Source organism: Hippocampus comes, unplaced genomic scaffold (genome assembly GCF_001891065.2).
Source record: "Hippocampus comes isolate QL1 unplaced genomic scaffold, H_comes_QL1_v1.1 scaffold107, whole genome shotgun sequence".
Lineage (NCBI taxonomy): Eukaryota > Metazoa > Chordata > Actinopteri > Syngnathiformes > Syngnathidae > Hippocampus > Hippocampus comes.
Window position 1 is genome coordinate 618,437 of NW_017804846.1, and position 13,978 is coordinate 632,414.

General features: G+C 42.3%; 1 protein-coding gene across 2 annotated transcripts in view; it reads left to right on the forward strand.

The window, feature by feature from the left end:
* pxdn (peroxidasin) overlaps positions 1-12,767 on the forward strand; it is a 52,396-nt gene extending 39,629 nt beyond the window's left edge. For both annotated transcript variants that reach the window (XM_019876597.1, XM_019876606.1), the window contains 10 exons: positions 1,383-1,491; positions 3,629-3,786; positions 4,729-5,735; positions 5,855-6,351; positions 6,456-6,590; positions 6,838-7,046; positions 8,662-8,773; positions 8,891-9,023; positions 9,523-9,636; positions 10,591-12,767. In XM_019876597.1, the coding sequence (XP_019732156.1) occupies positions 1,383-1,491; positions 3,629-3,786; positions 4,729-5,735; positions 5,855-6,351; positions 6,456-6,590; positions 6,838-7,046; positions 8,662-8,773; positions 8,891-9,023; positions 9,523-9,636; positions 10,591-10,725 (2,609 nt within the window). In that variant the 3' untranslated portion in view covers positions 10,726-12,767. The remainder of the gene's footprint in view (positions 1-1,382; positions 1,492-3,628; positions 3,787-4,728; positions 5,736-5,854; positions 6,352-6,455; positions 6,591-6,837; positions 7,047-8,661; positions 8,774-8,890; positions 9,024-9,522; positions 9,637-10,590) is intronic.
* The last annotated feature ends 1,211 nt before the right edge of the window (positions 12,768-13,978 follow it).

Below are 13,978 nucleotides of genomic sequence, written 5' to 3' on the forward strand. Positions count from 1 at the left end.
CCAAGAACTTGCAAAAGAGATTGAGGAGAAAACTAAGTCACTGTCTGCTATTCCCTAATTGCCATATCAGTTTCATATTTGTAATTATAAAACATGTCTGATCATTGAAGGTGATATGAGGGAAAATAATAGGGTTGGACCATTTGGGATTTAGACTTCTGACATGCATTTCAGCTGTTCAGGTATACTGGATACTGCTAAGATGGGCAATCAGTACTACTGTTAGTGAAACCAGATTTTTCTAAACCCTGTCCAGGTGACCCATATGACCATTAGCTCTGTTCTTAGTGTTGTGTTTATTCGAAAATAAATTGAAGTTTTATATTTTCTCAATTTAAATTTTTCTTTGTGTGTTTTATTTGAGAATTAATTTAAAAGTTTTTTTCATTTTCCTACCTGTAATACAGGTAGGAAAGTGAAAATTTGACATAAGTATGTCAAATAAAGGGTTAAGTGATTGCCCCTAAAAATAAAGATGTCTCCTTCCTTTGGCAGCAATGATTTGACCAGCTCAGTGATATGTGGCTTTCTGTTCAGCCCATGTATTGCTGAGCGGGCATTAAATCCACCGTGAATCCCCCGCTGAATGGAGAAAAGGTCCTTAAAAATTGCCAAATTGGTCCTCAAAAGTCATTAAAAGGTCCATAAATAAAAAGCAAGTGGAAGAGTGGAAACCCTGGATAAACAAGGGATTACTGTACTCTAAAAAGTCAGAAGGGAATGTCAGAATAAAGTCTTTATGCTACAATATTTTTTTTTACTAAATTATAAAACTATTTTCAGTATTACCCTTACAGCACTTAAGACAAGAGAAATTGAGTTAAAAAGCCCTCAAGGAGGAGAAATTGATTACATCCCAAGCATGGCCTAGCAAATTAAATTACTTGCTGAACCAGTGATGAAGCTGATGTAAAGCCATCTGTAATATACTTGAAAATATTTGATTTTGAAGCAACAGCCAATTCAAATAAGGGTAATGTGCCGGGAGAGTCGCAACATGGTTATACTTATGCACTATCATTTCATTTTATCAAATTCAACTTGTAAACATGATTCTGCACTGTTCTAGAGAGCGAAAAATAAATTCCCTCTCTTTCAGAGCCAGTTCTTTATGCATTACTCTATCAATATGACTAACACTCTTCTCTTCTTACATTAGCCAACAAAGTATCAAGCCAAGGGGAGCAGCTAAAGAGATAAAATGAAACCATTAGAAAACGGATAGCAATCGAGTCATTCTGAAACTTGTCTATTAGCATGTGTGAGATTTTATTTTATTTTTTTGTATATTTGGGGACATTGCCATGTTGCATGTAGTATTGGCCTTGTTTGCATTCAAGTGTGTGCTTCTGAACGACAACCCCTGTCTTCTTGTCTTGCAGTTCCAGCAGTGAGCAGAGAGGGCGACACCTTTGTGAGCTCGTCCATAGAGCAAGCGATTCGTAATGTGGACAGCGCAATTGAGTCTACAAGGAGACGTTTGTTTGATGGGTAAGCTGTGACTTATGCAGATTGTACTTTACTGGCCACAACATTAATTACAAGATCGAGTAAATTTGCTCCACGTGAAATTACTTCATCAATTTCCTAATTATGTGGTTGTACAGAGTTGCCGCACATCCTTAAAAAGTCATGTCTGTCTGACTTTTGTTATAATTGATAGGTTGATTTTGGATTACTGATCCATGCAAACGTCTTTTTCTACAAAAAAAAAATAAAAAAATCACAAAGTTGGACATCACAAAGATTAATTGCTTTCTTGGCCAGTTTGCTGCACATTTATTTTGATCATCTTGACAATTTTTTGATTGCCTCGCTCACACTATCGCCAGCGAGCACTTTCTCATAAATCAGTCTGATAATCTATGACGAGTGTTCCCAACACTCTTTCCTTTTCCTTGAGAGACATTTTGACTCTTTAGTTTTGTGCTTTGTTTACTTGTGTAAGTTCAACACGTCAACATGGGACCTACTTCCACATTCACTCAACTACAACTGAATGCACGTATGGGTGGAACTTCCACCCCGCGGCATGAATTTGACTATTTTGGCGTGATTTCGTAGAGCCAATGATGTTTATGCAGCCCGAGAAAAAACACAACAAAGATCATCCGCTTGTCCATGCCACGGTATACCAAAAATACAATGTAAACAAAGATCATTTTTCTGCAAAAATTTCGTGCGTAACGCAAATTGCGAATGAATAATCGTTCGTAACCCGAGGTGCCATTGTAAATAAAAGGCTTACGACATTCTTTGCCCTTCAACAATTCATACTGGTGGCCCGAATTACCGGCATGTGGTATGGCAATGGTTGTATATCAACATCCCAGCAAATTAATTACATCTCCTGATTTTCGTCCTAGAATGTTTTGGCCCACAAGACCTTGCTGCAGACTTCTTTAGAGATGCGCTGAGTTTAATCATAATCAAGGTTACCAATTTTCTCATCTTGGCCGGAGTTTATTGGTTGTAGAATAGATAAAGAACTGATCTTCGTCACTGTTGGCAAGTTCTGTATAGTTCTTAAGTGTTTCCATCCTGTTTAAAAATGCGGTAAGCAGTTGTGTTGATCTTGGCATGTGCACACGGCGCTGCACTTGGCTTACACATGCATGCATGATGCGTTGAACAAGAACAAACACATAAACAAAGAACACAAATGCACACAATTTGAACCGCCAACCCAAAAAAAATCAGACAAGGGGATTTCCAGCCGTAGTCTTAAATGGCAATCGCAGGCTGCCGGCAAAAATGATCAGATGAACTAAAAAACAGTAATATACTGATCCAGCAAAACTGCTGGTGCATTCATTACTAGGATAGCATAGTACACTGATTGTGTTCCTCTCAATGCCATACAGATCTGAGAGCAATTTCTTGACTATTACAGGACACTTGTATCCAGGTGTCAAAACTGTCATTTGACTGAAAATCATAAAGCTCTGTGACACATTACGATGAGTTGTAAAAATATAAAGTTGTAAACACGAATTCCATTGAATCGAAGCAACGGGATGACTCTTGTTTGTCGAAGACGTCTGTCCAAGAAACTTCTCAAAGAGTCAATATGCGCAAATCAGTCTCCCTTGTGGCTTTATTTCATTTCTTTGTTACACTACTTGTGCATTGTATGGTATATATTTATTTCTGCGTGACCAAGCGTAAAATAAAAATATAGGTTGTACTGTAATGTGTTGCTACCAAATGTGCGTCTCAGTACTTAACATGTCAAATGAGGTATTCATGTTGGCTTTGGCATCAGTCCATAATATGACATCACTGTGCTTGGAGTAAAAGGAATTTTGTTTGCTATATAGCTCTCTCTTAGGCAGAGTTGAAATGGTATACTGAATATGTTCACACTTTGCCACACCCTCATGTCCAACTTTGGAAGTGATGTATTACCTGCAAGATCTACAGAAGCATTTACTGTACAAGGCTTTCATCGTCCATGTACATCTACAGTCTAATGCTTCTCAGGGTGATTGTTCAACTCTTAACTATTGTCATTTTCTGGGTCCTCTTCCACTCAAGTCTGAACCTAGTTTTGAAATATTTGGATAATTACTGTTTTCTTCATTCCACTCCTGTTTTCTGCCTCTCCAACATCTCCCTATCACTGCAGTCAGCCTCGTACCCCGGGAGAGCTACTTACGCTTTTCCGTTACCCACGTGACCCGTACACTGTGGAGCAGGCTCGTGCCGGCGAGATCTTTGAGCAGACTCTGCTTCTCATCCAGAACCATGTCAACCAGGGTCTCATGGTCGATACCAACGGCACTGGTGAGGCTGATTAGCATATCAATCAACTGTTCTGATTCTAAATCTAGGGTACATATTTCATAATTGATCCATACATCCATTTTACTGCTTATCCTGGTTCAGGTTACTGGGAAGCTGCGGCCTATCCGATCTGACTTAGATTGACAGGCGAGTTACACCCTAAACTGGTCACCGATGACAGGACTGGCACTGCATGGATAGACGCGCTAGCTTGTAAACCTAAAGGCCATTTCGAGGCGTCATTTAAAAAAAAAAACTAAAAAATATGCAAGCACCCTGACCCAAAGCACGATTCAAAACCTCGCAAGCATTCATGTGAAGGAATGGCTCTCTTTCCCGAATCATTGCCAAGCAACACAATGGTACAAGGGATGGCCGATCTAATGGTTCCTTGTGAAATATTCCTACTGTGCCCATGTAGTAAGTCTCCCAGTAATTCAACCAAAAACACATCTCCCAGTGTCAATGAGAAGAGCGTTTCAATGTGGATAAGTTATGAATCTAAGCACTGTCTTCTCTTAAGCAAGGCCAGAGGATCGAATGATTGACTTGGTATTGAGCGACTTGCTCAACCATCAATCACTGCTGGAGAACAGGGCGCATATTTTGTGTTTTGTCTTGAATGAGTCATCTGTCAAAAAACGCAAACCAGCCATTTGTAAAATTGGATGCAGAGGCCTAGTAAAGGTCCAACGAATGTACAGTGCAGGTCCAAGACGTGTTTCCCTTTTAAAGAAGAGGGTGTTTGAAGAAAAGACACTGACAGATGAATGACTCATCCAGACGTTCTTGAGTTTGGCCACGCAAACTCATGTGTGATTACTCGAGAAATTGAGTTACAAAGAATCCCGGTTTTATTTTCACAATTGTCAATCACTTTGTTTGAATTGCAATCCCAAACGCAGTCTGTCCACATACTGGATATCCTCTATGCTCCTACAGAGTTTCGCTACAATGACCTGGTGTCCCCACACTTTCTGGACGTGATCGCCAACCTTTCGGGCTGCACAGCCCACCGCCGCATCAACAACTGTTCCGACATTTGCTTCCACCAGAAGTACCGCACTCATGATGGAACTTGCAACAACCTGCAGCACGCCATGTGGGGCGCCTCGCTTACCCCTTTTGAACGACTCTTGAAGTCAGTCTATGATAATGGTTTTAATCTGCCAAGGGGAGCCACTGAGCTGGCACACAACAACTACAGGCTGCCTCTGCCGAGGCTGGTGTCGACCACAATGATTGGAACGGAGTCCATCACTCCGGATGATCACTACACCCACATGCTCATGCAGTGGGGTCAGTTTCTCGATCACGACTTGGACTCAACTGTGGCGGCCCTCAGCCAGTCGCGGTTCTCTGACGGACAGCTGTGCACTCAGGTCTGCACCAATGACCCGCCGTGCTTCCCCATCCAGTTCCCTCCCAACGATCCACGACAGCTGAGAAGCGGTGCCCGTTGCATGTTCTTTGTGCGCTCCAGCCCGGTGTGCGGCAGTGGGATGACATCTCTACTCATGAACAGCGTGTACCCAAGAGAGCAAATTAACCAGCTCACAGCCTACATTGACGCCTCAAATGTCTACGGTAGTTCGCGCCATGAATCTGAGGAGATCCGCGACTTGGCCAGCCAACGGGGTTTGCTCCGGCAGGGAATTATCCAGCGTACAGGCAAGCCACTGCTGCCTTTCGCCACAGGACCGCCCACTGAGTGTATGAGGGATGAGAATGAGAGTCCGATTCCTTGCTTTTTGGCTGGAGACCACCGTGCCAACGAACAACTGGGACTGACCGCCATGCACACTGTGTGGTTCAGGGAACACAACCGCATAGCCACAGAGTTACTCAGGCTGAACCCCCACTGGGATGGGGACACCATCTACCACGAGGCCAGGAAGATAGTGGGAGCCCAGATGCAACACATCACATATAGTCACTGGTTGCCAAAGGTAACAATTCCTTTCCGATGCCATTCTACACTTGTGTCTTGACTCGTTTCGCTTGAAAACTGAAAGGTAACAGCTGGTACCGTTGATACGGATGATCAGAACTCTTTTCTGTTTCCTAGATCCTAGGCGAGGCAGGCATGAAGATGATGGGGCCGTATACAGGTTATGACCCCAATATTAACGCGGGCATCCTCAATGCTTTCGCCACCGCGGCATTCCGCTTTGGGCACACCCTCATTAACCCGATACTCTACAGGTTAGATGAAGACTTCCAGCCCATCCAGCAGGGTCACATCTCTCTGCATCGGGCCTTCTTCTCGCCCTTTCGCATCGTGAACGAGGGTGGCATTGACCCGCTCCTCCGCGGGCTCTTTGGCGTGGCGGGTAAAATGCGGGTCTCCTCGCAGCTACTCAATACAGAGTTGACTGAGAGGTTATTTTCTATGGTCCACGCTGTGGCCTTGGACCTGGCAGCCATGAACATACAGCGAGGAAGAGATCATGGCATACCGCCATATAACGATTACAGGACCTATTGTAACCTAACGTCGGCTCGGAACTTTGAGGATTTGAGGAACGAGATTAAGAATCCTGATGTCAGAGAGAAGCTTCGGAGGTGATTCTCGAGCTACAATCAGCTCTTGCTCAATTTTGAATGAGTCACTGGAACTGAGTACTTTGTGGATTGAAGTCACCCAAACCATATATACTGTGTGATAGGCTTTACGGCACTCCTCTGAACATCGACTTGTTCCCTGCCCTGATGGCCGAAGACCTGGTTCCTGGCAGTCGACTCGGGCCCACCCTCATGTGTCTGCTGGCTTCGCAGTTCAAACGCCTGCGGGATGGAGACAGGTACTGTTAACAAAGCTTTATTTCTGTATCTGTACTTCATGAAACACAATAGTAAAAAAAAAATAGTAATGTTACTACCCTAACATACTAGTGCAACCGATCCATGAAAGAAGCCTGGAACAACATGGGTCAGATGTGGAACATTAACATGTAAACGTCGGAAATCAAATGCGGACCGAACTGAACTGAATTTTACTGCTTGGTTGGTTATTTCTGAATCTGGCAAATCCACCGATGTATTGTGCAGGTTCTGGTATGAAAACCCAGGAACGTTCACGCCAGCCCAACTGACTCAGCTGAAGCAGGCCTCTCTTTCTCGGGTGCTGTGCGATAACGGAGATAACATCACACGTGTGCAGCGCGATGCCTTTCGGGTGGCTGAGGTGCCACATGGCTACGGCAGCTGCGACAACATCCCACAGATCGACCTGCGGATGTGGCAAGACTGCTGTGAAGGTAAGAATCCTCATCACACCTATATTCTCTTTCGTATTTATTGACCCAAATGCATTGTCAAAATAATATTGATTTCATTTGTAGCGTGCAACCCAGAAAACGATCATATCTGTAGTGTTTTCTTTCTTGCCTTTTATTTTAGCATCAGCACACAACAGGAAGTCATGTTTTTCGATATACAGTCAGATATACAGTAGTCTTAAACAAAATGTTGTCTGGTACATGAAAGGGCTATCCACCTTATTCTTGAGGGCTCCTCAGAAAAACAATTATAGGCACAACTTCCTGGAATACACCGGAAGTCGCGGTAAGCCATTGGGCTTTCGTTTCCCAGACCGGTTTATTTGAAAGGTTTTTTTGCCGGTCATAAGCCCATGTCGAATTTTTAAAATGTCTTGCACGGCTTGGGAGTTTGTTGGCAAACAACCAGAAGTCGTGTCTGTGGCTTCAAGAGCTATGTTTTAAACATTCATCCTCCCCGGCTGAGGAGAGACTGTTGATGTGATCATTGGCACAGTCCCCAGCAGGATTGAGAATTACAGAAGGATTAGTCTGAAAATGTTCATGTGAAAAAGACGACCAAAACTTTGTACGTGTGCTCCTTAAAATTTGTGGACGAAAAGTCCCACGGTGCCGCATACGCATCAAAGTTTGTGCTTGGTGCTATGACAAACCGCCTAAAAGATTCACAGTGCCACATCAAAGATTGAGAGCAGTGTCACAATAACATGAGGTATGATTTTTATGTGTAAGGGGACACAGCGCTTATAATAATCAATCATTTCAGCACGTACATAATACATAGATTGTTAAAGGATTCTATATTTTCATTTTAATCTGCACTAATATTGTTGCTGTTATTGTATACCAGGTTTTCCTTTTGTTTTTGGAGCACATGCGCAAAGTGATCCCAAGCAGTGGGAAGTAGTGGAGTTGATATAAGATTAAGGGTTTGGCTGGGTCCTCTGTCTGCTTTAAGGTAAACAAGACTGTGTCCAGTCTCTTTTAACAAAACACGACCAACTATGTTACTGTGTAAGTTCTCATACGTGTCAAAGCTTCTGAGATTACTCATTGCCTCGCGCTCTGAATCAACGGAGTTCAGAAAGTAGATAAAAGTTCAACTGTACGGTCTTGAAAGTGCACGTTGTTTTGAGGTCATGCTCCTACCTCACTACTTTACAAGGAAGCAGGGTTGAAATGTTTTCACTTTTCAGCTGCAGCAACCAGCATTCCCACATTGTTAAGTCTCTAACTCTTACAGTAATCCCTCGTTTTTCGCGGTTAATGGTTACCAGACCGGTTTTTAAATGGAAGAAAAACATGGTGATGGGTAGCGCTATGACATTCATCTTGTCTTCTCATTAGGTGTAATAGGTTTAAGGTTTCTTTTTTCTTATCAGACAACGGTGTTTTTTTTTTTTGTTTGTTTTTAAATGATGAGCCAGCGTTAAAAATGCAGATTTATGATGTTGAATATGACTTTGCTGCTTGGGTTTGTATTCATACCTACTCCAATACATAAAGACTCGGCTAAGAACAAAATCCCATGGAAGCCATGTTGCTGTGCACACCAAGTGAGCCACATTGCTTTGTTGTTTTTCCACACTGGCAGACTGCAGGACCAAAGGTCAGTTCAACGCACTGTCCTACCACTTTAGAGGGCGCAGATCAGTTGATCACAGCTACAAAGACGGCAGACATGCTGACAGCTTCATGGAAAACAGGTGACACACGCGCCGTGTGAATCATTTTTCGCAGCAACAGGCCATTTATAATTTCATCTCCGTGTGAATACGGTGTTGTATGCTAATTTTATTTTTGTTTGTCTTTGTGTTTTGCAGTCACTTGGAAGAAGCTACAAAAAGCCATGTTAATGTAACTGTGACCTCAAAAAAAAGTACTGATACCCCAGTTAGCGAATTCCAGGACTTTGTCTCTGACATGCAGAAGACAATCACAAGCTTACGCAAACAGGTAAATTCCTGTATCCGCAGACAATTTGGAGATTAGGAGTCACGTTAGGTGTCAGATTATTGACGTGCAGTACAGTGTTCGAGTCAGAATAGTGGTTTTATGGCAAGTGATCATTGCATAGTTTTTACTTTGATCCCTTTTTTCAAGCATACATGTGTTTGATATAATTTTACGTCGGTGCATTCCTTTCCTTTTCCAAACATTTTGTTCGAATTCCAGCTGTATTATTTTTGTACATTTGGAGCCTCGGTGCCCCTGACCTTTGCTACAAAGTATGCTAAAGTTATCATACTCTGTACCTGTCAGAACACAGACATGACAAGGGTTAAAAACCAGTTAGGCAGGAAATAACTCCAACTTTTGACACATTAAGGACAGCCGATCAAAAATAAATCAAGAAACACAGCATGAGACCAAATCAATAGAATGTCCAGCTTGGCGTGGTTTCTACCCGCAGAAACAGCCTTTGAGTCCGCTGTTTGTCCTTTCATGTTTTCAGATTAAACGACTAGAAGCCCGACTGAGCAAGACTGACTGCACTGACAGTAACGGGCGTGAGCGGACAGATGGAGAGCGGTGGAAGCAAGACCCGTGCACTCAATGTGAATGCAAAGTAAGGTCAACATATGCTGAGGAAACCACCAAATATTAAATGCACATTTTGCAGCACACATAGGTACCTCGATAGAGTATAAAGATAGACAATAGTGTTAGATTTCTCTTCTTATGGAAATGTTGGCTCATTACTAGCCTTTCTACAGTGCATTTTAAATTGCCTTACTTAATATTTTTCTCCTTTCAAAAATGTTACCATATGAAAAGCACATTCATTTCTTCAGGATAATAAAATGGTTACCTTTCTTAATAATACGGCAATATTTGAAGGTTTGGAAAATTATTAACCGTCGTAGGAGGAGTAACCACAGTAAACTAAAACTAAAATTGCATACAATGGTCGGACATTGCTCATCGACCCCGTAGGCTATTCATTCACCGTGGCTCTGGCCGAAAATTCCACCACAACTTCTCAAGAACAATTAAATCCCTCTTGTCCACCTTCCGGCACTCTTGTAGTTACACTGAATGGGTCTAACTGACCACATTGTTTTAGCTAGCTTAGCTAGGTCGGCTAACACTGCTGTCACTCATGGTAATGCAGCAGTCCAAATTATTTTATATACTGTATATCCATAGTTAGTTAGTTGGTTAGTTAGCTTAGCATTTTTTTAGCAAAGGTCCACTTCACTGATGTTCGGTTTGCTCAAGTGACCCACACAACGAATTGCATTGTTGTTAAAGCTTTTTGCCACTTTCGAGGCTTTTTTTCTGCTACTTATGTGGCATTCTACTTCCACTGTACTTTCCCTTGAAATTTGCGGACTGCTCTCAAAATGCTCAAAAGCCAAAATGTTTGACGACTGAGGGTGTGTCACAGTTGTTTGGTTGGTCTCCTTCCTGTTCTATTGTCGGCTGGAGTTCCCAATTGTAACCACAGGGAATTTTTCAATCCTCCGTAATCTCATCAAGTAACTAACCCGTTTGCCCCCTTCTTTCTTTGCTCCCGCAGGACACCAGAGTGACCTGCTTTGTGGAGTCTTGTCCGACGGCCCAGTGCACACAGTCTGTCAAGCTAAAAGGCGCCTGCTGCCCCGTGTGCCTGGATGTAGCCAAGTGGCAAAAAGCAGACAGCAGCCATGAGTAATCCTCAGGACCTCCCGCCAGTCACACTCAAGCGTCTGAAACACTCAGACTTCCACCGAGAGGAGGAGAATCTTGAAAGTGTCGGTTGGCCACCAGTTGCCTCGATACACCCAATAGCCTCATTTTATTTTTTTCTCTTTTCTATTCTTTCTTTTTCGTGTGTGTGATTAGGGGAGAGGGTCATGTTTTGTTATGTTTGGATCGCTGCCTCCTCTGGGACAAAATGGATTCATCGCTGCTCCCTGAGGCCTCTGCAATGCAACAATTCAGTCTCTGTGTTTGCCCCCCTTTTGGCGTCAAATCACAGGGCCAGTTGCCATCAGCCCGCAGGAATGGGAAATAGATTGAAAGGAGGCCGGCCAGTGTTTTCTCAGGTTAGAGATGCCGAAAACTGGTGCTATTTTAACCCTTATGAATGAATTAATCACTAAATACCTTCAAAGTATTGTCATTTGTATGCAAAGCAGCCTATATCCGCTTGATATCTGCCTATTTTTTTATGTTAAATCACAATTGAGAAGATCATTTTATACAAGTTAAAAGAGGTTTTCTAGTTAGATCATCTTTTTATCCAAGGTGCTTCAATGTCTGGTTATTATTATTATTTTTTTTTATATCCAAACGAACATAATGTGAAACCCTATGAAATTTTAAAAGGTAAAAAAAAAGAGAGATGTCTACTGATTTCTGCTCCGAAATGTCTCTGCCGGCCGTTTCTGATTATATACTGTCATATTGTGACGTCATGTCAGTCCCAGTGTTGTCCTCAGTCTGCAAAGCCAAATATTAGCGAGTAACATCTAGAATGTATGTAACTATGAAACCACATTTCATCTGTGATGCTGTTATATCTACTGCCACAGTATTTGTCATCATAGTTCACACTACTCACAGTTGAAGGACTGCAATGATTACTGTCGACTTTTTTTTGTTGCCTGCCGTGGACCTGCAGCACTGGATTGCATGCATTCAGTTGTCAAACATGTACATGTAGACTTTTGCAAATCATGTGTTTTCATTTCAGGAGTGTCTTAACCCCTTTTGTGGGTCCTCTTTTGTACTGATACATTTAGAGAGATTTTGCCGTGCGTGTTTCATTGCCAAATTTTTTTCCAAAGTGGCGTTACGTCATTTAGTCGAGCACGCCAACAGAGCACAGGTTTCTTTAACCCTCTGACCCTCATTCCGCTGTAATGGAAGCCATATGAGAGGTGGGAAATAATGTCGGGGAAGGGTCCTGAACGTTGGGATACAGACAATCAAAGCACATTTCCTACGTAGTGTTTTTGCATGCAACGAGACAGATTCTACGGCTTGTACACAGTAATGTACATAGAAAACTTACATTCAATGCACTGGCTCACGTGTGTAACTTAAAATCATGTTTTTTTGTCTTCCTGTTTTATGACAAAGCAGCCGCAGTGTTCCCCTCCATTGTTTTCTTTATGCGGTAACGTCCTGAGCAAGCATCTGTCACTAAATCGAAATAATACTGTCTGGAATGTTCCATTCAGGACGGGTTTTTACATGAAACTGTCCATTGACAGGTCTCTCCTTGCCTGCACCAGCATCTAGTCCCGATTGTAGTCTAACATGCTTCAATGTGTGTCCGTTTTACTGAATGTAGTGTTCTGATGAATATTCCAAGACATTAATCTTGAATGCGTATGTACGTAGCTGATAACAGCAAAATGTAATTTGGCCCCATTTCCAACGTTGTGTGTGCCATAGCACTATGAGGTCTCTGTTACCTGGGGAAATATGTTTTACTGGTCGCCTTGACAGTAACGTGCCCCTTTTCCCTTTTTTTTTTTTAAATCATTCCCAAGTGTCAATAGAATGCAGTGTTTTGCAAGACCCAACATGACTTCCCAACACTGTCCCTTACAGTTGGTCAACGTGGCTATACTAGTACCTATCCAGACATTTGTATTGTATGTTTGCCAAAGAACATTTTGCACTGTAATGTATGCCTCTCAACATTAATAATAATAATAAAAAAAAAATCAAGCCACGTTTGTTTTATAAACAATACATACACAATCGTTGCTGGTTCTTCTGAGTACCTACAAGTCTAATGAAGCTGCTCGAAAAGGCTGAAGACCACGCTTTGCTGATCGCAAAGCAACAACACCAGTGATTGATCGACTCCAAATCGTTAACTCGGAATCATACACTTGGAAAAGTGAGATCACTGGCTCGGTAGAGTGGATGGCCACACGCCCGTATGCCATCCATCCAACGTTTTGAGGCCTGATGAGATGATGCATGGTCTCCTTGGGAATCTCTTGCCAGACTTGGACCTGGAATCAATTTATACCTCTCCACTACAATACTCCTCTTGCTCCTTGCATGGCACAATGATAAAAGTGAATACATAGAAATACCCCCCCCCCCATAGTTTTAGTTTTTATATATGTCTGAAAGTTCTTTTCTACTGATACAGCGAGAGTTTAGTGTCTACTGTATTTTATTTCAGAGTGCAATATAAAGTTTTCCAGCAGGGGGTGCTCAGAACCTTGCTTATCAGCAGAGGCTGGCTCCCGTCGAAGAAGACACGTCGGTATGTGATTCTGCAAGTCAAACCGAGCACCGAGAACACTGACAGACATTATTGTAATTCGACAGCTTCCCAGAATTCCTCAGTCGTTCACAAGCAAAGATCGGGCGTGATTCGTCTCTTTGTAAACAGCTCCGTGAGAAAGTAGTTTGATGGCAATGTTACTAAACGTACAATTCCGAGGAATTGAGGGATTTCCTCATCTACGGTCTATAATTATCATCAAATGGTTCAGCGAATCACTGCATGTAAGTGGCAAGGCTGTTTTTGTTTCAAATCTGCAACCTAACAATGCCACATTGCCCCATTTACTGTGACTTGACAGTAGGCCGCGCAGTGAAAATAAGCAGGAAATGAAGTTTCCATTTGGTGAATAGATAAAAATCTTAATGATTTTACCAGGCAGGAAAAGATTATCACCCCCACAATAAGGAACCTCTCTTGCTCAGTATTATGTCTCTTTTAGTGGGATCCAAATGTGATGTGTACTTCCTCAGTGATTTGTTTTTCCCATATTGTACCTCTCTTGTCTGGAAGCAATCCATCACAGTTGCAGGTGGTGTTTAAAATCAAGCTCATATCTGTTTATTGAACCGGAAGATTAGCAGACTATTGGAGCAAAAAAAAAAAAAAAAAAGATTAAAAAATGCAATAACTTTGCTAATGCTCCTCAAGAGCCAAATCTTCCCACCAT